We start from the raw sequence: 23,080 nt of genomic DNA, 5'->3' as shown, positions 1-23,080 counted from the left end.
AAACAGATCTATCTTGTGTCTCATCTGTCTGACAACAAGACTCTTTCCCAGAAGGATTTTGGCTCACATTTTAGCAAACTGCAGTCTAGCTTTTTTCATGTCTATGTCTCAGTAGCAGAGTCCTCCTGGATCTCCTGCCATAGGCATTACATTTCATTCAAATGTCAACATAGTTTGAAATGTCAGATAATTTTTCTCTGCCATACACATCCAGTGAGAATAGCTACAGTGCCATGGGATGTAAACTTCTTGATTACGTTGCGCACCGTGGACAAGATCTCTGGAGATGGACTTGTAACCTTGAGATTGTTGATATTTTTCTTCAATTTTAGTTCTCAAATCCTCAGACAGTTCTCTTCTCCAATTTCTGTTTTCCATGCTTGCTATGACACACAAAGACACACAATGGAAAGTTTGAATCAACTTCTCCCCTTTTTATCTGGTTCCAGGTGTGATTTTCAGATTGCCCACACCTCTTACTTGCCACAGGTGAGTTTGACCAAGCATCACATGCTTGAAGTCCACCAGCACGCAGTGTTTGAGGGACACCACCACTGCTCCATATACTGTGTAGATCCGCCACTCAGCTGCACATTAAAACACGAAAGAACAGTGACATCTCCAAAAATAATAAATGACACTTACTTGTCTCCTATCAAGTCAGGTTGGCTCTCAAATGGAAGATCTTCCATTGCATCGTCATACATTTCTCGACAAATCTTGTAAACAGACGCCTAGAAAAGAAATATATGGAAAATTAAATATTACCAGATTTTTTTATTATTTGCTTCTAAATATTAGGCAATTTTCTAAAGTCTTTATTAAAGCTTTTACTACTATTTTGATGCTGCAGTGTTTATAAGTCTCTCTCTCTCACTGAGACATCTGCAAAAATGTTACAACTGTATGACAATCCCTGACAGCTTATAACCGGAGGTTAAATTCATCCATTGGTTGTATAAATTCTTTTGAAAGCTGAAACCCTCCGAAATGTGGTTTAGGTTAAGAAAATAAATAGGCATCAAGGCAGAAATATTGATCATTTAATTGACACAGAATGGTCAGATTTTGGCAAGACAAAAGTTTTGTCGCCTGGTCATATAATGCACCCAATCCTTGTTCACATCCTCACCTGTACTCAGTAAATGATCGGTTAATTAGTGGTTGTGTATAAAAAGAAACCCAGCACCCCAGACCTTCACTTGAGCTGCAACTTGAGCTCTGACAACATGCCAAAAATCCACCCTGCGACCAAAGCCTGGATTATCAAGAGGCTGAAGACCAGATCCACTGCAGAGGTGGCTGGCACCTTTAATGTGTCTCAGCGTCAAGTACAAAGAATTAAAAAAAGATTCGAAGAGACTGGAGATGTGTTTGACAAGCCCAGGTCCGGCAGACCCCGCAAGACAACTGCTCAGGAAGAAAGTTTGTTGGTTAGAAAATCCAAAGCAAGCCCCTCTTCCACTGCAGCAGGGGTCCAACAGGCCTGGTCACCTCAAGTCCCTGTGTCAACTAGAACAGTTTGTAGGATTCTGTCTCGAAATGGCCTCCATGGTCGAATCAGTGCCCAGAAGCCAGCAATAAACAAAACGCAAAAAAAATAAAAAAAACTTGTGGCATTTGCAAAGTCCCACAGCCTGCTAAAGGCTTGAAAAGTGGCAGAAGGTGGATTTCTCTGACGAATCTTCAGTAGAATTACACCACAGCGGCCACAAATACTGCAGGAGACCCACTGGAGCCCGTATGGATCCAAAATACACCCAGAAAACAGTTAAATTTGGTGGTGGAAAGATCATGGTATGGGGTTACATTCAGTATGGGGGTGTGCGAAACATTTGCAAGGTGGAAGGCAATATCAATAGCCTAAAATATCAAGACGTATTAGCTCTTATATTCCAAATCATAAAAGGGGCCAAATTCTGCAGCAGGATGGTGCTCCATCTCATACATCCATCTCTACAACAAAGTTCCTCCAAGCAAAAAAGATCAAGGTGCTCAAGACAAAACCAAAGAATCTACATGAACTCTGGGAAAACATGCAAGACTGCATTCTTTGCTCTTCCTGATGACTTCATTAATAAATTGTATGAATCATTGTTGAACCGCATGGATGCAGTCCTTCAAGCTCATGGAAGTCACACAAAATATTAAATATGACTCTAATAGCACAACAACGTCATACACCAATGTTATGCAATATATATTTGCATTTTAAGTTAATTATTTGTTTGAATATCACATTACTTTCTGTGGCCGACAAAACTTTTGTCTTGCCACAATCTGACCATTCAGTGTCCATTAAATGATCAATATTTCTGCATTGATCCCAATTTATTTTCTTAACCTAAACCACATTTTGGAGGGTTTCAGCTTTCAAAAGAATAATTTATACAACCAATGGATGAATTTAACATCAGGTTACAAGTAGTGTTGAGCATTCCGATACCGCAAGTATCGGGTATCGGCCGATACTTGCTGTATCGGAATTCCGATACCGACTTCCGATATTTTTTCAATATCGGAAGTCGGCATCGGAATCGGAAGTTCAAAGTTGATTGACAACCGAAATGACGTCATCATGATGCGCGGTGTGTGCGCATCATGATGCGCCGTCATTTCGGGCCTTCCGGGGGTCTCTGCCGGCCTGCCGGGGGGCTGTGCCGGCCTGCCGGGGGGCTGTGTGGACTGACCGGGGTCTGTACCGGCCTGCCGGGGGGCTGTGCCGGCCTGCCGGGGGGCTGTGCCGGCCTGCCGGGGGGCTGTGCCGGCCTGCCGGGGGGCTGTGCAAGCATCGTCCGATGGGACTACAAGTCCCATCTGGCGATGCCTGCTACCATGACAGTGATTGACACATTAGCCAATGATGGGACAGTAGTAGTCCCATCATCCGGCTAATGTGTTAAATGTTAAAAAAAAAAAAAAAAAAAAAAACACTACATACATACTACATGCATGCTACATACATACTACATACATACCACATATATACTACATGCATGCTACATACATACTACATACATACTACATATATACTACATGCATGCTACATACATACTACATACATACTACATATATACTACATGCATGCTACATACATACTACATATATACTACATGCATGCTACATACATACTACATGCATGCTACATACATACTACATGCATGCTACATACATACTACATGCATGCTACATACATACTACATGCATGCTACATACATACTACATGCATGCTACATACATACTACATGCATGCTACATACATACTACATGCATGCTACATACATACTACATGCATGCTACATACATACTACATGCATGCTACATACATACTGCATGCTACATACATACCACATGCTACATACATACCACATATATACTACATACATACTACATGCATGCTACATACATACTACATGCTACATACATACTACATACATACCACATGCATGCTACATACATACTACATACATACTACATACATACTACATACATACCACATGCTACATACATACCACATATATACTACATACATACTACATGCATGCTACATACATACCACATGCATGCTACATACAATACATTCATACAATACATACATAGACATACAGTACATATAACATAGAGTAACATACTTACCAATACTTGTCACATTGTTCCCCGAAGCCATTGTCTTTTACGGAATAAATATTAACATAACAAACCACAAAAATACTCACCCACGATCCGAAGCAGTCCACGAGTGTGTCCCACGACGATCTTGGGTAGAGAACTGCAGCATCAGCTGATGCTGCCGTTCTCTACGGGCTGCAGGAATCCAATTACGGAAGGTAGGTATCCTTCCGCACTGTATTCCTCCGCCACTTAAAAAAAAAAAAGTCCCTAGTCTCACTTTAAGTGGCGGAGGAATACAGTGCGGAAGGATACCTACCTTCCGTCATTGGATTCCTGCAGCCCGTAGAGAACGGCAGCATCAGCTGATGCTGCAGTTCTCTACCCAAGATCGTCGTGGGACACACTCGTGGACTGCTTCGGATCGTGGGTGAGTATTTTTGTGGTTTGTTATGTTAATATTTATTCCGTAAAAGACAATGGCTTCGGGGAACAATGTGACAAGTATTGGTAAGTATGTTACTCTATGTTATATGTACTGTATGGCTATGTATGTATTGTATGAATGTATTGTATGTAGCATGCATGTGGTATGTATGTAGCATGCATGTAGTATGTATGTAGTATATATGTGGTATGTATGTAGCATGTAGTATGTATGTAGCATGCATGTAGTATGTATGTAGTATATATGTGGTATGTATGTAGCATGCATGTAGTATGTATGTAGTATGTATGTAGTATGTTTGTAGCATGCAGTATGTATGTAGCATGCATGTAGCATGCATGTAGCATGTATGTAGCATGCATGTAGTATGTATGTAGTATATATGTGGTATGTATGTAGCATGTAGTATGTATGTAGCATGCAGTATGTATGTAGCATGCATGTAGTATATATGTAGTATGTATGTAGCATGCATGTAGTATATATGTAGTATGTATGTAGCATGTAGTATATATGTAGTATGCATGTTGCATGCATGTAGTATATATGTAGTATGTATGTTGCATGTAGTATATATGTAGTATGAATGTAGCATGTATGTAGTATGAATGTAGCATGTATGTAGTATGCATGTTGCATGTAGTATATATGTAGTATGTATGTTACATGTAGTATGCATGTTGTATGTATGTAGCATGTATGTAGCATGTAATTTTTTTTTTTTTTTTTTGTACATTCAACACATTAGCCGGATGATGGGACTACTACTGTCCCATCATTGGCTAATGTGTCAATCACTGTCATGGTAGCAGGCATCGCCCGATGGGACTTGTAGTCCCATCGGACGATGCCTGCACAGACCCCCGAAGCCTGCACAGACCACCGGCAGGCCGGCACAGCCCCCCGGAGCCTGCACAGCCCCCCGGCAGGCCGGCACAGCCCCCCGGAGCCTGCACAGCCCCCCGGAGCCTGCACAGACCACCGGCAGGCCGGCACAGCCCCCCGGCAGGCCGGCACAGACCACCGGAGCCTGCACAGACCCCCTGGCAGGCCGGGACAGCCCTCCGAAAGGCCCGTACAGACCCCAGAGAGGCTGTACAAGGCAAAAACAGGGTTTTTCTTATTCCGATACCGGAAGTCCCATAGACTTGAATGGGACTTCCGGTATCGGAATCGGCGATACCGATACTTTTTTTAAGATCGGCCGATCCATTCCGATCCGATACTTTGAAGTATCGGACGGTATCGCTCAACTCTAGTTACAAGCTTTTATTTACATAACATGGATAAGCGACATAACTTCTGTCAGGGAGTGTACAGTGGCGAAAATAAGTATCTGATACACTGATGATTCTGCAAGTTTTCCAATCTACAAAGAATGGAGAGGTCTGTAATTGTTATTGCAGGTACACTTCACCTGTTAGAATCTTAAAATAAAAAAATAGAAGATCACATTGTATGATTTTTAAATAAATTGTATTTTATTGCATGAAATAAGTATTTGATCACCGACCAACCAGCGAGAATTCTGGCTCTCTCAGACATCTTAGTTTTTCTGTAAGAAGCCTCCTACTCTGTACTCATTACCTGTACTAATTGCACCTGTTTAAACTTGTTACCTGTATAAAAGACACCTCTCAGCGCACTCATTCACACTACAACCTCTCCACCATGGCCAAGACCAAAGAGCTGTCTAAAGACACAGGGGACAAAATTGTAGACTTGCACAAGGCTGGGATGGGATACAGGACAATCGGAAAGCAGCTTGGTGAGAAGGCAACAACTGTTGGCACAATTATTAGAAAATAGAAGAAACACAAGATGACTGTCAATTTTCCTCAGTCTAGGGATGCAAGATCTCGCCTGATGGGGTAAGGATGATGCTGAGAAAAGTCAGGAATAAGCCCAAAACTACACGGAATGACCTGAAGAGAGCTATGACCAGTGTCTCTAACATCAACATTAGTAACACTATGCTGTCGTGGGTTAAAATCCTTCATGGCACACAAGGTCTCCCTGCTCACACCAGCACTTGTCCAGGCCCGTTTGAAGCTCACCAATGACAATATGGATGATCCAGAGGAGGGATGGGAGAAGGTCATGTGGTCAGATGAGACCAAAATAGAATTTTTTGGTATCAACTCCACTCTGTGTTTGGAGGAAGTAAGAGGAGTACAACCTCAAGAACACCGTACCAACCATGAAGCATGGTGGGGAAAACATCATACTTTGGGGGTGCTTTTCTGCAAATAGGACAGGGCAACTGAACCATATTAAAAGGGAGGATGGATGGGTTCATGTATCGCGAGATTTTGACTAACAACCTCCTCTCAGTAAGAGCTTTGAAGATGGGCCAGCATGACAATGACCCTAAACAAACAGCCTGGGCAACTATGGAGTGGCTTCATAAGAACCATTTCAAGGTCCTGAAGTGGCCTAGTCAGTCTCCAGACTTGAACCCAAAAGAAGATCTTTGGAGGGAGCTGAAATTCAATGTTGTCCAGTGAAAGCCCCAACACCTGAAAGATCTGGAGAAGATCTGTATGGAGGAGGGGGCCAAAAACTACAGGAAACGTCTGACCTCTGTAATTGCAAACAAAGGTTTCTGCACCAAATATTCAGTTCTAGTTTTCTATTGTATCAAATAGTTATTTCATGCAATAAAATGCAAATTAATTACGTAAAAATCATACAATGATTTTATGGCTTTTATTTTTAGATTCTGAGTCTCACAGGTGACGTGTACCTACGATAAAAATTACCGACCTCTCCATTCTTCGTAGGGCGGAAAAGTTGCAAAATCAGCAATGCATCAAATTCTTATTGTCCTCACTGTATAATGGTGTTTCCCATCATTGCACAAGAGGAGGAGGAGGAGAGCTGTGACACCCCCTACTGTGAATGGTGGATCCTGAATTAGCAGTCATTGTACAGGTGGAGGGGGGGGGGGTAAATTACTATAGACATGACAGACTTACCTCATCTTTTGGATAATAAGGTCTTATGGTGTAGACTTTAGAAGTCGGCGTCAGGGGCGGAGGCTGAAAAAACAGGTCATTTGCTCCCTCAATTGGAAGCAAACGCTAGGAAAAATAAGAAGAAAAGAAGGTAAGTCAGAGCTGGAAATATCAAAACTAAAGCAAAAATATAAAATAAAAAAATCTATTAAAAAAACATCTGAACGGCACTGTTAAAAAAAATTAAACATGCCACCGCAGGAATATCTCAGCAAAGCCAAAAATATTAAAAAAATTAAAAAAAAATGCACACCGAGGTCAATTCACATAATTGTGCCCCGCAGGGTAACGTCTTGGCTACCTTTGCAGGTGCAGTATAGCGCCATAACGCGAATGGCACATGAATAGGATTGGTCTGAAGAGGGTTGACTGTGACATGAGGAGGCGCGCCGTCCTGCACAGCACTATGCCATCACATGCAGCGCGCGCCAGGACACCTGTGAGAGGGAAAAAGTTCAGCTGCGCCGGAAAGTCCATGAGCAAATTGGTATTATCACCCCCAGGATGGTAAACTACTTTTAGCCTTAAATCTACCCATTCACCTTTGTTCATGGAGTTTCAGTGTAGGAGAGCCAAGCCTGCGCTTGCTGCGAGCGTGCGCGAAGGGGCGAGCGCAATGCGACCTGCAAAGGAACAGTGTGAAACGCGACAACGTGCTATGCTATTTCGCTGCCGGCGCTCGGGACCGCAACGTCTCCTCCACCTGAAAAACAGGATGGTTAAAAGAAATAAAGTAAGAAATGAGTTTGTGGATAGGAGTTTGTTACAGTCTAAGCCTTCAGCAGACCAAGCCTTTCATCCCCTCGGGAGGCACAGAAACGGATTGTCCAAAATTAAACGTGTGAACATAAATAAAGTCATTGAGTTTTGAATTCATATTGATACCTGGAACTCTCCTGCTAGACCTCCTCTAAAGGCCCAGGGCTCTTGGTCTCCACTTAAGAACTGTGCTGAAGATTGACTACGACACCCTGTTGAAATCAGATCCAAGCGGAGAACATTATATGTAGGGGTTTTTAGGGTTTTTATTTTTTTTTGTCTGCATTTTCAGCAAAATACCTAAGGACTCCCTAACTTCACTAATGCTCAAAGCCCCCCTCCCCCTGCTGGAGAACAGACATAACAAAGACCTGCCGCGCTGACATCTAGTGGCAGCCAGCATTATGACAGCCCTACTGCTAGTACTCAAGTCACATTTATCCATCATTTACTCTGCTGCCACCTTATAAAAAAACGTAAATCACAAGGACCTGCAGATAAGAGGACTGCAAAGAGGGAACTGCAATGGGTGACCAACCCAACCATCATTGCCTCAGCCTATTGCAAGGTGGATCCAAAGTCTACGCAGAAGAGGTGGTCAGATGCACAAAAGGTGCGGGCGGCCGACAGGGGATTCTGCTCTCTACTCCACAGGTTTACTACAGAGGACTGAAACCACAACGTATAAAAATACTCTGTTGTAAAAAAGTAACAGTAAACAGCAAGTGCTAGTAAAAAAGATGATTACAAGTTGTCGGATCACACAGGCGTTTCTGGCTATCAGCCCTTAGTCATAGAATGACATTTTATGACTAAGGGCTGATAGCCAGAAACGCTTGTGTGATTCGACAACTTTTTTTTTTCCTCTCATTGTGATCCAACGATCAGACGGAATTTTTTGGATCGCTGCTGGCAAATTCAAGGCTACCAAGCACATTGACACGGTGAGGCATTCCGTTTTTCCCTGCATTTTTTCTGTTGTATCAACTAAATACCCTGTTTTGTAATCATCTTTTTACTAGCACTTGCTGTTTACTGTTACTTTTTTACAACAGTATTTTTATACCTTTGTTTTACTGTGTTTTCAGTCTTTTGGTGGTGTGAACACTGTCCTACAGACTCGTTCACTGTGTGCATGGCCCATGTGTTTGTGTCTTCCTATAGAGGATTGTACAACGAGACCTACGGCCCCGAGTGCAAGTGTGAATGCTCCCTCTTCAGCAGGAATTCCCTAGTGTATACAAGAGTGCAAACCAGGTATCTAAATGGAACACATCCACCATAACCATTGTACAGGAGGAGGGGGAGGAGGTGAGCTGTGACATCACCTATTGTGAATGGTGGTTCCTGTGTTATCTACTGTATACAGGGGTGTTATTAGTCATTGTACAGGAGGAGGAGGTGAGCTGTGACATCACTTATTCCGGTGTTATCCACTGTATACAGAGGTGTTATTAGTTATTATAAAGGAGGAGGCAGTGAGCTAGAGGTGTTATTAGTTATTATAAAGGAGGAGGCAGTGAGCTGTGACATCACCTATTGTGAATGGTGGATCCTATAATATCTACTGTATATAGCGTTGATATCAGTCATTGCGGCTGGGAGCAATCTTTATAATGTACATGTCTTCTAATAAAGCCTTTACTACATTAACAGAAGTCACTTATTCCCATTTACACATCCTGCAATTAAAGCCAATCATACACAGCTCAGAGATACTGTATGTATGTTCTGCCTGTGCTATAATAAGGCACTTAGAAAACATAAAACAGAGGAGCCAGCCCAATCATTAATCAGTGAGCATTAATATTTCATGTAATATTAGGAAGATAAAGTAATCTGCAGTGTTTCCAGCATCATTTTTTGCCTCTAAGTGTTCCCCTCCCACTATTAATGATAAAGGCTCAAGAATCTGTAGTCTTCTTCCCCTTCTGGCAGTCGACAATATACAGTGCCTTGCGAAAATATTCGGCCCACTGGAACTTTTCAACCTTTTACCACATATCATGCTTCAAACACAAAGATACCAGATGTAAATTTTTGGTAAAGAATCAACAAGTGGGACACAATTGTGATGTTGAACAAAATTTATTGGTTATTTTAAATTTTTGTGGAAATTCAAAAACGAAAAAGTGGGGCGTGCAATATTATTCGGCCCCTTTAACTTAATACTTTGTTGCGCCACCTTTTGCTGCGACTACAGCTGCAAGTCGCTTGGGGTCTGTCTCTATCAGTTTTGTACATCGAGAGACTGAAATTCTTGCCCATTCTTCCTTGGCAAACAGCTCGAGGTCAGTGAGATTAGATGGAGATCGTTTGTGAACAGCAGTTTTCAGCTCTTTCCACAGATTCTCGATTGGATTCAGGTCTGGACTTTGACTTGGCCATTCTCACACCTGGATACGTTTATTTGTGAACCATTCCACTGTAGATTTGGCTCTATGTTTGGGATCATTGTCTTGTTGGAAGACAAATCTCCGTCCCAGTCTCAGGTCTTTTGCAGACTCAAACAGGTTTTCTTCAAGAATGGTCCTGTATTTGGCTCCATCCATCTTCCTACCAATTTTAACCATCTTCCCTGTCCCTGCTGAAGAAAAGCAGGCCCAAACCATGATGCTGCCACCACGTTTGACAGTGGGGATGGTGTGTTCAGGGTGATGAGCTGTGTTGCCTTTACGCCAAAAATATCTTTTGGCATTGTTGCCAACAAGATCGATTTTGGTTTCATCTGACCAGAGCACCTTCTTCCACATGTTTGGTGTGTCTCCCAGGTGGTTTGTTGCAAACTTTAAACAACACTTTTTATGGATATCTTTGAGAAATGGTTTTCTTCTTGCCAGTCTTCCATAAAGGCCAGATTTGTGCAGTGTACGACTGATTGTTGTCCTATGTACAGACTGTCCCACCTCAGCTGTAGATCTCTGCAGTTACTCCAGAGTGATCATGGGCCTCTTGGCTGCATCTCTGATCAGTCTTCTCCTTGTTTGAGATGAAAGTTTCGAGGGACGGCCGGGTCTTGGTAGATTTGCAGTGGTATGATACTCCTTCCATTTCAATATGATCGCTTGCACAGTGCTCCTTGGGATGTTTAAAGTTTTGGAAATAATTTTGTATCCAAATCCAGCTTTAAATGTCTCCACAACAGTATCACGGACCTACCTGTTGTGTTCCTTGGTCTTCATGATGCTCTCTGTGCTTCAAACAGACCCTGAGACTATCACAGAGCAGGTGCATTTATACGGAGACTTGATTACACACAGGTGGATTATATTTATCATTATTAGTCATTTAGGACAACATTGGATCATTCAGAGATCCACAATGAAGTTCTGGAGTGAGTTTGCTGCACTGAAAGTAAAGGGGCCGAATAATATTGCACGCCCCACTTTTCAGTTTGTGCATTTCCACAAAAATGTAAAGTAACCATTAAATTTCGTTCAACGTCACAACTGTGTTCCGCTTGTTGTTGATTCTTCACCAAAAATTTACATTTGGTATCTTTATGTTTGAAGCATGATATGTGGGAAAAGGTTGAAAAGTTCCAGGGGGGCCGAATACTTTTGCAAGGCACTGTAGTACTGTCTTCCCTCTCAGCTATACTGCCATGTTCTAGAGGGCAGAGAGTACTTACTATTGGCTTTGCAGTGAGCTGGATGTTACTGAAAGCAAAGCTTCAATCTGGAGTACCTTCATTAAATCACAGAATTGCTGTAAAGCAAAATATGCTCCAGAACTAGAAAAAAAGGGATTGGTAAACTACTGGATGTAGCTGAACATTAGAACATTATATGTATTCTGAGGGGGGAGGTTCCTGCTGCAGACAGTTGTCGTCTACAGAGAAGGCATGGGAGGATATGGCTGATTTCTTAGGACACAGAGAAAATGTAATTATATACATTGCTCAAAAAATAAAAGGGAACACTTAAACACAATGTAACTCCAAGTCAATCACACTTCTGTGAAACCTGTCCAGTTATGAAGAAACATGGATTGTGTATCAATTTCTCCTGCTGCTGTGCACATGGAACAGACAAAATGATCAGCAATTAGCAAGACAGCATCTATAAAGGAGTGGTTCTGCAGGGGGTGACCAAAGACCATTTCTGTTCTCATGCTTTTTGGCTGTTCTGGTCACTTTTGCATTGAGTCATTGCTTTCACCCCAGAGGTACTATACAGTAGCATCAGGCGGTGTCTACAACCCACAGAAGTTGCTCATGTGGTGCAGCTCATCCAGGATAGCACATCAATGCGAGCTGTGGCAAGAAGGGTAGCTGTGTGTCAGCACCATGTCCAGAGCATGAAGCAGATAGCAGCAGACAGGCCAATACACCAGGAAACGTGGAGGGGGCCATAGGAGGGCAACAACCCAGCAGCAGGACCGCTGTCTCCTCCTTTGTGCAAGGAGGAACAGGAGGGGCAGTGGGAGAGCCCTGCAAAATGATCTCCAGCAAGTCACTAACATCCAAGTGTCTGCTCAAACTGTCAGAAACAGGACTCCATGAGGGTGGCATGAGAGCCCGACGTCCATAAGTGGTTGTTGTGCTTACAGCTAAACACCATGCAGGGAGATAGGCATTTGCCAGAGAACAGCCATATTCGACATTGGCGCCCTGTGCTCTTCATGGATAAGAGCAGGTTCACACTGAGAACGTGACAGACGTGATAGTCTGGAGAAGCTAAAGAGAACGTTCTGTTGTCTGCAACATCCTCCAGCATGATCAGTTTGGCAGTGGGTCAGTAATGATGTGGGGAGGCATTTCTTTGGAGGGCCGCAAAGCCCTCCATGTGCTCGCCAGAGGCAAGATGGTTGCCATGAGGTACCGGAATGAGATCCCTCAGACCCATCGCAAGACCATATGCAGGTGGAGTGGGCCCTGGGTTCCTTCTGATGCATGACAATGCTAGGCCTCATGTGGCTGAAGTGTGTCAGCAGTTCCTTCATGATGAAGGCATTGATGCTATGGACTGGCCTGTCCGTTCCCCAGACCTGAATCCAATCGAACAACATCTGGGACATCATGTCTCAATCCATCCACCAACGCCACGTTGCACCACAGACTGTCGAGGAGTTGACTGGTGCCTTAATCCAGGTCTGGGAGGAGATCCCTCAGGAGAACATGCCCAAGCGTTATAGGGAGGTCATACAGGCACGTGGAGGCCACACACACTACTGAGCATCATTTCCTTGCTTGAGGCATTACCACTGAAGTTGGATCAGCCTGTAATTTGATTTTCCATTTTGATTTTGAGTATCATTCCAAATACAGACCACCATGGGATATTAATTTTGATTTACATTGATCATTTTTATGCTTTACTGTTCTCAAGGTATTCCACTACGAAACGAAGATTTGCAATTGGAATATTTCTTTCAGTGATATCTAGGATGTGGGATTTAAGTGTTCCCTTAATTTTTTTGAGCAGTGCATTTCTCTGTTTTAATTGTAATATGGGACAAGACAAGTTGAAAAAACAAAGACTGGATTAAAGGATTACAAAATCTAGAAGTGATAAGTTAACAGGAGACCATGTTGCCCTTACTAGTTGTCAATCAACAGGAAACACAGAGGTCAGTCTCCTGATAACCCGCTCTATTTGGTACTAGCAGGGAAGTTAGATTTATCCGTAGGACTTGAGGACATAATGATCTCCTGCCAGGCATATGGGAAATGGGGGAGGCTCCTGCTACGGTCAGTCATCTGAGCGCTTGAGATTTCTTTAGATTTCTTAGTTGAAATAAGATCAAAGTAACAGAAAAGGTTATGGAACCGCTCAGGTTTTTGGGTTACATTGCTGATCTTCTGGAATATAGTGAACAGCCAGATATATTATGGGAAGAAATGCTAAGAACATTTTTTTTGGTGTATTTTCTATGTTCCTTGAAATGGTTCTCAGGATTTGACTTGGGCCATAATAAATCAAGTTTTTTAAATAAATGGACTCCAAAAGGGATATGCCATAAATATTAGGCTAGGCGAGGGTCCTAGCCCTATTTTTTTTTTTTTCCAGAATGGGACTCCTATTCTTGAGATAGATGTGGTGGTCTCGCATTACACATTTAGGGCACATACCATAAATGTCCAAGGGGCATTCCCATCCTTAAGACCCTATACCAGTATGTAGTAGGAGTAAAATAATTAGTACAGTTCTGATTTGCTATGTCGCTTATCCCATGTGCAGGGCATTGTAGTAGCTTAGGTGTCCATAGTTACGACCACTAAGAGTTGTCCAATTGTCACTATATGAGTGGTTGTATTCATGGATACCTAAGCTATTGCAATGCCCTGCACATAGGGTAAGTGACATAGCTCATCAGAGGAACTATGCACATTTTAAAAATTGAGGTATTTGCTAATATTCTTATTACCCTTACTACATATTGGGATAGGATCTTGGAGAAGGGAATACCCGTTTAAGTCTATAGGTGGTAACAGTAAGGCTGGAATCACACATTCAGGTCTTTTTGAACCAAAGTCAGAAGTGGATCTGGTAGGAAGGTGAAGAATATACAAGTCCTTCTTTTGCATTTTTCCATCCACTTCTGTTTTTGGCTTTAAAAACTGAAGATGTAGTGTGATTCCAACTGTAAAAAGAGTGGAAATGGCTGAAGAAATGTGACTTTAGTGTAGCTGTTAGCCCTAGATTCCCTACGCTGCCTGGTCTACAGCAGTCCTATATAATATGGCGGCAGAGCGCGGTATGCATCTTTCTTTCTCCATCCATTAGCAGCAGACACTTGTGCTCAGGTCTCTCCCATCTGTGCACAATGAGGAAGACACAATACAATCGTTAGTAAACGAGAGAATAGGACACACACCAATCTGCTTATGGTCTGGAAGCAACTGCGGCTCTGAGGCGCCAGGCAAGTACGACATTTCTGCAAACTAAAGATTTGATTCTCCATCTGTATACAAGGAATCCATAGCTCCTTCAGACAGAGAAAAATGTGTCCTGATTATTCGATCAATTTTGGTTTCTATAATTTAGGTTTGGAATTTGGAGCCACACAGATGGCAAATTATTCTTGTTTTCAGGAAGGACGCTCCTCAAAGTACCCCAGCATCGCTGCCTGCTGTGTCGTGTAAAAGCAAAATTTCCACACTGCTCCTTTAAGCGACTTTGAAACCTGAAAATAAAATGAGGCTACGCAAGTAGTCCTAGGCCATGCTGGTGCACGCAAAGAGATAATTACTAGCAAAAAAAGTGAAAAATTTACCTGCAAACGCAATACGGTACAGACATGTCCATGACTGCCCAACACTTGGTTTGCCCAAAGTCAATTCAAAATGAAGCCCACCCCAGATCTGTGATGTAAAAGCCCCTCTGCACCAGAATAGCCTTACGCAAAGCTCGCGTGCGCTGATGGGAATGGGGGAGGGGTGGGGAAGTCACCATTTCGCTTTTTCCATGGTGTCAATTGTTGCTCTTGCATAATTCTGTCAAAAATAGCAATTGCGTTATGTGTACACAGCAAGCAGCGGGCTACTGGGTCCATGGTACGGTTGGTATAGAGCAGAGCCCAATTGTTTTCAGACCGGTCCACAGTAAAAATATCAGCGATTACACATTTCATGATTGCATAGGCCCACAGGGGGAATAAAACATGCCGTACAATAGGAAAAAAAAAAAAAAAAAAAAGAAGAGGAAGAAAGAGGCTTCACTCGGGAAAAGGAAAAAAAAAAAAAGTCGAAATTCGTCATTAGCCCAAGTTTTGTTCACCCCGGAGCAAGCAACTGTGTGATCAAGAGAGATGGCAGCAGGAATGATTCTTCTGTCACGTACCTAGCCACTGGACAAACGACTTCACCATAGAAATGATACTCTTAATATCCCAGACGTAAGGGTACAGGTCATACAGAATGGTCCGATTCGGAGAGTTAGAAAGTCGGGTGAACATGGTCATTACAACACTGCACATCTCCTCGAACTTTGATGCTCTCTCTCTCCATTCACGGATCTGCAAGACACAGAAGCCTATGGTTAGGTGGATTCATAATTCTTTATTGCCTCATTGGGGCACTCAGGTAACGACGAGACATCCTAAAGCAGTCCCAAAAGAGGACAGACTATCATTCCCAAATCAGCTAGGGCAACAGGCAACCGCCACTTGCAACACCTTTCTACCTAGGCTAGCATCAGCCGAACCATAGCTATAGTTGTGCTCAAAAGTTTACATACTCCAGCAGAATTTTTGCTTTCTTGCCTTTTTTTCAGAGAATATGAATGGTAACACCAAACCTTTTTCTCCACTCATAGTTAGTGGTTGGGTGAAGCCATTTATTGTCAAACTACTATGTTTTCTCTTTTTAAACCATAATGACAGCCCAAAACATCCGGATCAAAAGTTTACATACCCTGGTGATTTTGGCCTGATAACATGCACAGAAGTTGACACAAATGGGTTTGAATGGCTACTAAAGGCAACATCCTCACCTGTGACAAATGGCAGGAAAATTGTCTGGGATGCAAAGAAAAACCCACAAACATCAGCTGAAATACTGGACTCTCTGAAAACTAGTGGTGTGGCTGATTCAAGATGTACAATAAGGAGGCACTTTAGAAAAACGGGCTGCATGGTCGAAAGATTGAAGGGATGACGTTGAAGCCCAACTTCACGGGTGGAGCAACCCCTCACTCCTGGAGGGGGAGGTCTATCCTTAACTCGATAAGCCTCCAGTATAACCGAACAGACCCCAGCGGGCGATAGACTTGAGGGAGTCCCTTGCGACGACCCTCAGGAATGACAGACAAGGCATCCGAACGTCTGAAGGATGCTGGCCTTGAGAGGTAGAAACAAGGCTCAGATTAGGTTCAGCTTATGGAGAGACCTTTACAGGGAATGGACAGGGGATAGGCAGAAAGAAGGAAGAACAATGTCCTCGTTGACGTGGAATGGGAAGACTATCTTAGGAAGGAAGGAATTGGTTGCAAGACCACCTTGTCCTGGTGTAATACAAGGAAAGGAGAGCAGCAAGAGAGACGCTAATTCTGAGACCCTTCTGATAGTAGTGATTGCAACCAAAAGAGTAGGGAGCATGCGATGTCCTGAATAGGTTCATGGGGGGTCCACTGAAGTAAGCTCCAAACTAGGTTAAGATCCCACAGGTTCACAGGCGTGAAGAGAGAGCACCTCCTTGAAGGAAGTTCTTGACCTGGCGACGAGGTGGCAAATTCCATTGGAAAGAACTGAAAGCGCGTATATGTGACAAACCGGACTCCTGTCCTGATTGCAAGAATGCCAGGATGGAGGGATGGGAAAAAAGACATGGGTATTGTGTTGCTATCCTCACACTAGCAAAAGAAAACCTTCCTAGTTCAAAGATAAAAGACAAAAGGTTTCCTTGCCTTGATCATGGTCTGTATGACCTGGGACGAGAAGCCTACCTCTCTATAAAGACTGCGAACTTGACAACCATGCCATTAAATTGAGAGACAGAGAATTCTGGTGGAATAGGGGACCCTGAGAGAGTTAGGCTAGATTCATATTGAGTTAACTCAGCCCGTTTAACGCATAGCGTTGACGGGCTGCGTTAACTGTATAGCACAACGCGATCGCCAGAGGATTCATCTGTGCTAGCGGTGACGGAGCCTCAGACGCTGCAGCCCGCGTCCGAGGCTCTGTCACTGAATGATCGCACATCGCGAGGGCATGCCGCTTTACGCCATGCGTCGCGATGCGCCTGATAATGGGGGTCAATGGCAGCGTTAACGGACTGCGTTACACGTGGTGTAATGCAGTCCATCTAACGGACTGCCATAACGCAATGTGACCCCGGCCTTATTCTGGGAGTTTCTAAGGTACATCCGTGTACAGTATGACCAACTGTGTGGCAGGCTCATCTGGGCCAGTCTGAAGACACTAGGATGATTGGAACTCCTTCCACATTGATCATCTTGACGAGTCTGGGTATCAGCGGAAGAGGTGGAAAAAGTTACGGAAGTTGAAACAGACCAGGGAATGACAAAGGCTTCATAACCGACAGCCAGGGGGTCACAAGACCTGGCCACAAAACAAGGGACATTGTGATTCATCCGAGATGACGCCATTAGATTAACATCAGGAGTGCCCCACCTTTGACAGATCTGATCGAACACAGAGGTGTTGAAAGACCACTCGCACGAGGAGAGACCCAGATGGCTTAGGAAGTCAGCCCAGATGTCGACACCTGGAATGCATACCACTGTTATTGTTGGCACATGCCGCTTGGTCCAGGTTAGAATCCATGAGACCTCTAGCATGATGGACTCTCTGCGTGTCCTACCCTGGTGGTTTATGTATGCCACGGCCTTGGCATGGTTTGCCTGAATGCTTACTGGTCGGTTATCTAGAAGGACCTGCCAGTGGAGAAGAGATCAGTAAATGGCCCCAAATTCCAGAAGGTGGATGGGGAAAGTGGATTCCAGAAACTTCCAGCGACCATGGACTGTGTGATGAAAGAAGACCGCCCCTCTGAGGAGACAACTTGCCAGGGAAGGGGAAGGAATGATCTCCAATGCCAAACAGAGGACAGAAGCTCCACCATGCCAACGACTGTCTCACTCAGAGAGGCAGAAGAATGGGACAATCCAGAGATTAGATCCTTTTGTCTCAAGCTGACAGGAGGACTAGCTGGAGGGGTCGGGTATCGAAATGTGCAAAAGGAACGGCTTCCATCGCGGAAAGCATCTTCTCTAGAACTTTTGTGCCAAGACTTTGAGATGGGTGTCTTAGACAACGAGTCCCCAGGCGGAGTGCGGAGATCTTTTCCTCAGGAAGAAGGACTCTTGCGCGAGCGGTATTAAACAGCATGCCTAGGAGAACTAGCGGCTTGCCCGGGATCAGAGATGATTTCGCTATGTTGACAACCCATCCTAGACAGGCAAGTGTCCAGGGTGACCAGAAAACCAGCCTTACCAACCCCAGGTCAGATCACTTTTTACCACTTTTGCAGGATGCAGCCAAGCCCCTTTTTTGTTGGTTGGGTTAACTGGGGTGTCTGTCCTTGCGGGGAGCACTCAATATAGAGCTGGGCAGCCCGGCTGACATAATATTATGGGCGTCATTAATAGGCTGTGAGGCTATGTGTACACGGTGCGGATGATGCTGCGGATCCGCAGTGTTTCAGGAATTGCGGGTCCGCAACAGATTTAGCTGCGTTGTACAGTAAAATTGTTTTTAATGGTAAACTGAAAAACGCTGTGCGCATGCTGCAGATTTTTCCACGCAGATTTGCTGCGGATTCAAATCCGCAGCATGTCAATTCTTTCTGCGGATTCCGCTGCGGTTTCACACCTTCTCCATTGTAGAGGTGTGAAACCGCAGGGCTAAACAGCAGGCTAATCCACAGATAAACCGCAGGTCTTTTGACCTGAGAATTTACCTGCAGATTTTTCCAAATCCGCGCGGAAAAATCTGCAGGACCAAAATCTACGTGTGCACATAGCCTGAGCCGGACACTGTGCATCACACATACCTGTGTGACTGGCGTTCTATTCAAGCCTCATTTGTGTGCAATTTTTTTTTTACTAGGCAGCCACCCCCCCCTCCATCAATTGGTAGGCTTGTGAGTGGCTGCCTTCATCGGTACTTTGCACCTGTACTTCCCCTGCCTTTATAATTTGGGTCTGCTGCATCCTGCTTGTGCATTTGTGATCTGTCCTGGTGTTGGTAAGGCTGGTTTTCAAGTGTCTATTGTGACCTGAACATTTTCGGAACAGTCTTTGAAGGATGGACCCATTATCAGGAGGTCGTCCACGTAGGGAATGACTTTAAATCCTTTTGGAACGAAGGGGGGAGTTCCCAAGGGAAGAGAAATGACGAAAGGGGCAAACATGAAAAGAATGTCTCCTGGTGAATGGACACTCTTACCACGGGTGGCGTCTGAGATGAGCTGATCCAGTTTAAATCCATCATGATCCCTCACAGGGAAGATTGCTAAGGGACTTTTTGGAAGTCAGATGCTCATTCCAGGCCTTGAGACAAAATTCTGTGTATGGCGACAATATTGCTGGTAACACAGACTGAACAGCTGGCGGAGCCGAAAGACGCGAAGTAGATATTTTCCTGCGTCGGCAATCTGATCCACAAGATCAGCCAGTTGATTCTGCGAGGCTGCTGATAAGATGCCCTGTCGAAGGAGCTTTGCGCAGGCGGAAACTGACTTGGCTTCCCATGAGGAAGCTAAGGCAGGGTAGAGAGAGGTGCCAGCAGCCTCAAAGGCGTACTTGGCTACAGGGCTGTGGAGTCAGAGTCATGGAGTCAGAGCCCATTTTGGTGGAGACGGAGTCATGGAAATTGAGGAGTCGGAGGTTTTGCTTACCGACTCCAAAGCCCTGCTTGGCTAGGGCTTCGATCTGTCAGTGAAGTCCTTGAGGGAGGTGCCATAAGGGAGTGACAGGACAGTCTTAGCAGACAAGCGTGAGACTGAAGGGTCCACAGTCAGGGCAGGAAAATCAGGAATAAAAGGATATTATAAATCCAACTGCCTTCTACAATGAGAGAATTTTTCTGAGTTTTTCCACTTTTTTGTAAAAATTCCCTCAAATTCTTTATGATTGAAAGTCTTAGTTACTCACCGGTTAACGGTGTTTTTCGGAGTCCATGACAGCACCACCTGAGAGAGGGGATCCGCCCTTCAGGAACAGGAAACCTACAGATACAAAAGGGCGGCACCTCTCCCACGCATCAGTTGGATTACAGAGCACAAGAGGACCACAATGGTTAATAGCAAAATTTATATACAGTACTTTTACACAACTATTCCTTACCAGTGTACATACAAGAGGAAGAAGTGCACACCCAAATTTAAACTAAAGGGAGGGAATATACGGGTGCTGTCATGGACTCCGAGAAACACCGTTAACCGGTGAGTAACTAAGACTTTATCGGTCGTCCATGACAGCACCACCTGAGAGAATTACAGAGAGTAAAAACTATTTAGGGAGGGACTACAGCCTGAAGTACCCTTATACAAAAAGAGAGGTTTGTGGAAGCACCCAAGTCTAGCCTATAATGACTAAAAAAGGTGCTCGGAGAGGACCAAGTAGCCGCCTTACATATCTGGTCAATGGACACTTCTGATCTTTCGGCCCACGAGGTCGCCATGGCTCTGGTGGAATGCGCCCTCAGCTTCCGGGGGGGCGACCTGCCTTTTGAGGTGTATGCTATTGAGATTGCTTCTCTAAGCCACCTGGCTAGTGTACTTTTTGACGCTCTACAACCTTTCCTAGGGCCTTGATGAGAGACAAACAGGGCATTATCTTTTTTCCAGGGATCGGTAACTGCCAGATATTCTATGAGGCATTTCCTAACATCCAAGGTGTGAAGTTTCTCTTCCTTCTCATTAGCTGGATTAGGGAGGAAAGATGGAAGGACAATCTCCTGTGTCCTATGAAAGCTGGAAACTACCTTAGGTAAATACGCCGGATCAGGTCTGAGCATTACCCTATCGTCCTTGAATTGTATATAAGGAGGACGTCTAGATAATGCCTGGATGTCGCTTACCCTACGAGCTGAGGTTAGAGCTACCAGGAAGGCTACTTTGAGGGACAGGTTCTTTATGGAAGCTGATGAGATAGGTTCGAATGGGGCTTCTGTCATAGCCGTGAGGACTAGGTTCAAGTCCCACGGCATGAATCTATCTTTCGCTATTGGCCTGGATCTACCTGCTGCCTTAATGAATCTATTGATCCAGTAATTACCCGCGATGTTGCAGCTAAAGAGGGCCCCCAAGGCTGATACTTGTACTTTAAGGGTACTAGTGGAGAGCCCCATATCCAGACCTTTCTGAAGAAACTCTAAGATTTGGTTTACAGGTGCTGAAGCGCCAGCGACCACTCCAGAGTTCTGCAGGAATTTTTTCCAAATTCTGACATAGATTTTGGTAGTGATGACTTTTCTACTTTTAAGTAGGGTGTTAATCAGGTCTGGGGAGAAGCCTTTTTCTCTCAGAAGTATCCGTTCAAACTCCACGCCGTCAGATGTAGGCCAGCCACCTGAGGATGGAACACTGGGCCCTGGGATAGGAGATCCGGGATGTCCAGAAGGACCCAAGGGTCGGACACCGACATGGTCCTGAGGCAAGAAAACCAAGCCCTCCTGGGCCAAAATGGAGCGATAACTATCACCCTTGCTCTGTCTCTCCTGATTTTCTTCATCACCAGGTGTAGTAGCGATAGGGGAGGGAAGGCGTATGCTAGCCCGAAGTCCCACTTTATCAGAAAGGCATCTACCGCCAGGGGGTTCTCTCTGGGATTTAGGGAGCAAAATTGTTTTAATTTTCTGTTTTCCCTGGTAGCGAAGAGGTCTACCTCTGGTTGTCCCCATTTTTGTACAATCAGGTCAAAGATGGAGGTGCTTAGGGACCATTCTCCTTGTTTTAGTGGATTGCGGCTTAGGAAATCTGCTGTGATATTTTCCTTCCCTTTTATATGTAGAGCTGTTAAAGATTGAAAATGCTGCTCTGCTAGCCGGAACAGCCGTTCTGCCACATTCATCAGGGGTTTGGAACGAATCCCGCCTTGGTGGTTGATATAAACCATGGTGACCTGATTGTCAGAGAACACTCACACGTGATGGCCCTGTAGATACACAAGTAGCTCCTTAGCTGCCTGCTCTACCGCTGTCAACTCTTTCAGATTAGATGACATTTCTATCTGATGATGCTCCCATAGGCCCTGTACCAGAATCTCACCCATATGAGCCCCCCAACCGGAAGGGCTAGCATCCGTGGTGATTATGCGGGATATGTCATACTCCCAGGGGACCCCTTTGGATAAATTATCCTTGACTAGCCACCACTCTAGGGACTCCCTTGTGTTTCGGGACAAGGTTAGCTGGCCCTCTAAGTAACCCTCAACCCTCTGATGCCTTAAGACCTCGCCCTGCAGTTTTCTTGTATGAAACTGTGCCCACTGGACTGCCGGGATACAGGACGAGAGGGAACCCAGAAGGGACATGGCTTTCCTGAGGGACATGGTAGGGTTATTGGAAGCGTTCAGGACCTGATAGTGTAGGCGAACAAGCTTCTCCGGGGGCAGACTGCATTCCTGTTTCTCAGAGTCTAGGATCAGGCCCAAGAATTGTTGGACTCTCACCGGCTGTAACCGAGACACTTTAATGCTAAGCAGCCATCCTAACCCCTCTAGGGCAGACATTGCCCTTTGTAGTTGTTCCAGACAATGTTTTGCTGTTTTCCCTACGATCAGGAAGTCATCTAAGTAGGGGATCACAAGAATGTCCGATTCACGTAGATGGGCCATAACTT

The 23,080-nt window shown here is 44.4% G+C and overlaps 1 protein-coding gene across 1 annotated transcript in view; it reads right to left on the bottom strand.

Annotated features, from left to right (window-relative positions):
- The window catches only part of OGA (O-GlcNAcase), a 71,052-nt gene that overhangs the window by 8,299 nt on the left and 39,673 nt on the right, over positions 1 to 23,080 (bottom strand). Inside the window, exons 10-13 of the mRNA XM_073552895.1 lie at positions 15,618 to 15,792; positions 7,960 to 8,045; positions 7,036 to 7,140; positions 646 to 734 (exon numbers count right to left, since the gene is read on the bottom strand). Coding sequence (XP_073408996.1) covers positions 646 to 734; positions 7,036 to 7,140; positions 7,960 to 8,045; positions 15,618 to 15,792 — 455 coding nt within the window. The remainder of the gene's footprint in view (positions 1 to 645; positions 735 to 7,035; positions 7,141 to 7,959; positions 8,046 to 15,617; positions 15,793 to 23,080) is intronic.

The sequence above is a fragment of the Dendrobates tinctorius genome, unplaced genomic scaffold, assembly GCF_039654945.1.
Source record: "Dendrobates tinctorius isolate UK_male_01 unplaced genomic scaffold, ASM3965494v1 ptg000196l, whole genome shotgun sequence".
NCBI lineage: Eukaryota > Metazoa > Chordata > Amphibia > Anura > Dendrobatidae > Dendrobates > Dendrobates tinctorius.
Note: the sequence above shows the minus strand (reverse complement) of the source record. Positions and strands in the feature narration are given on the sequence as shown.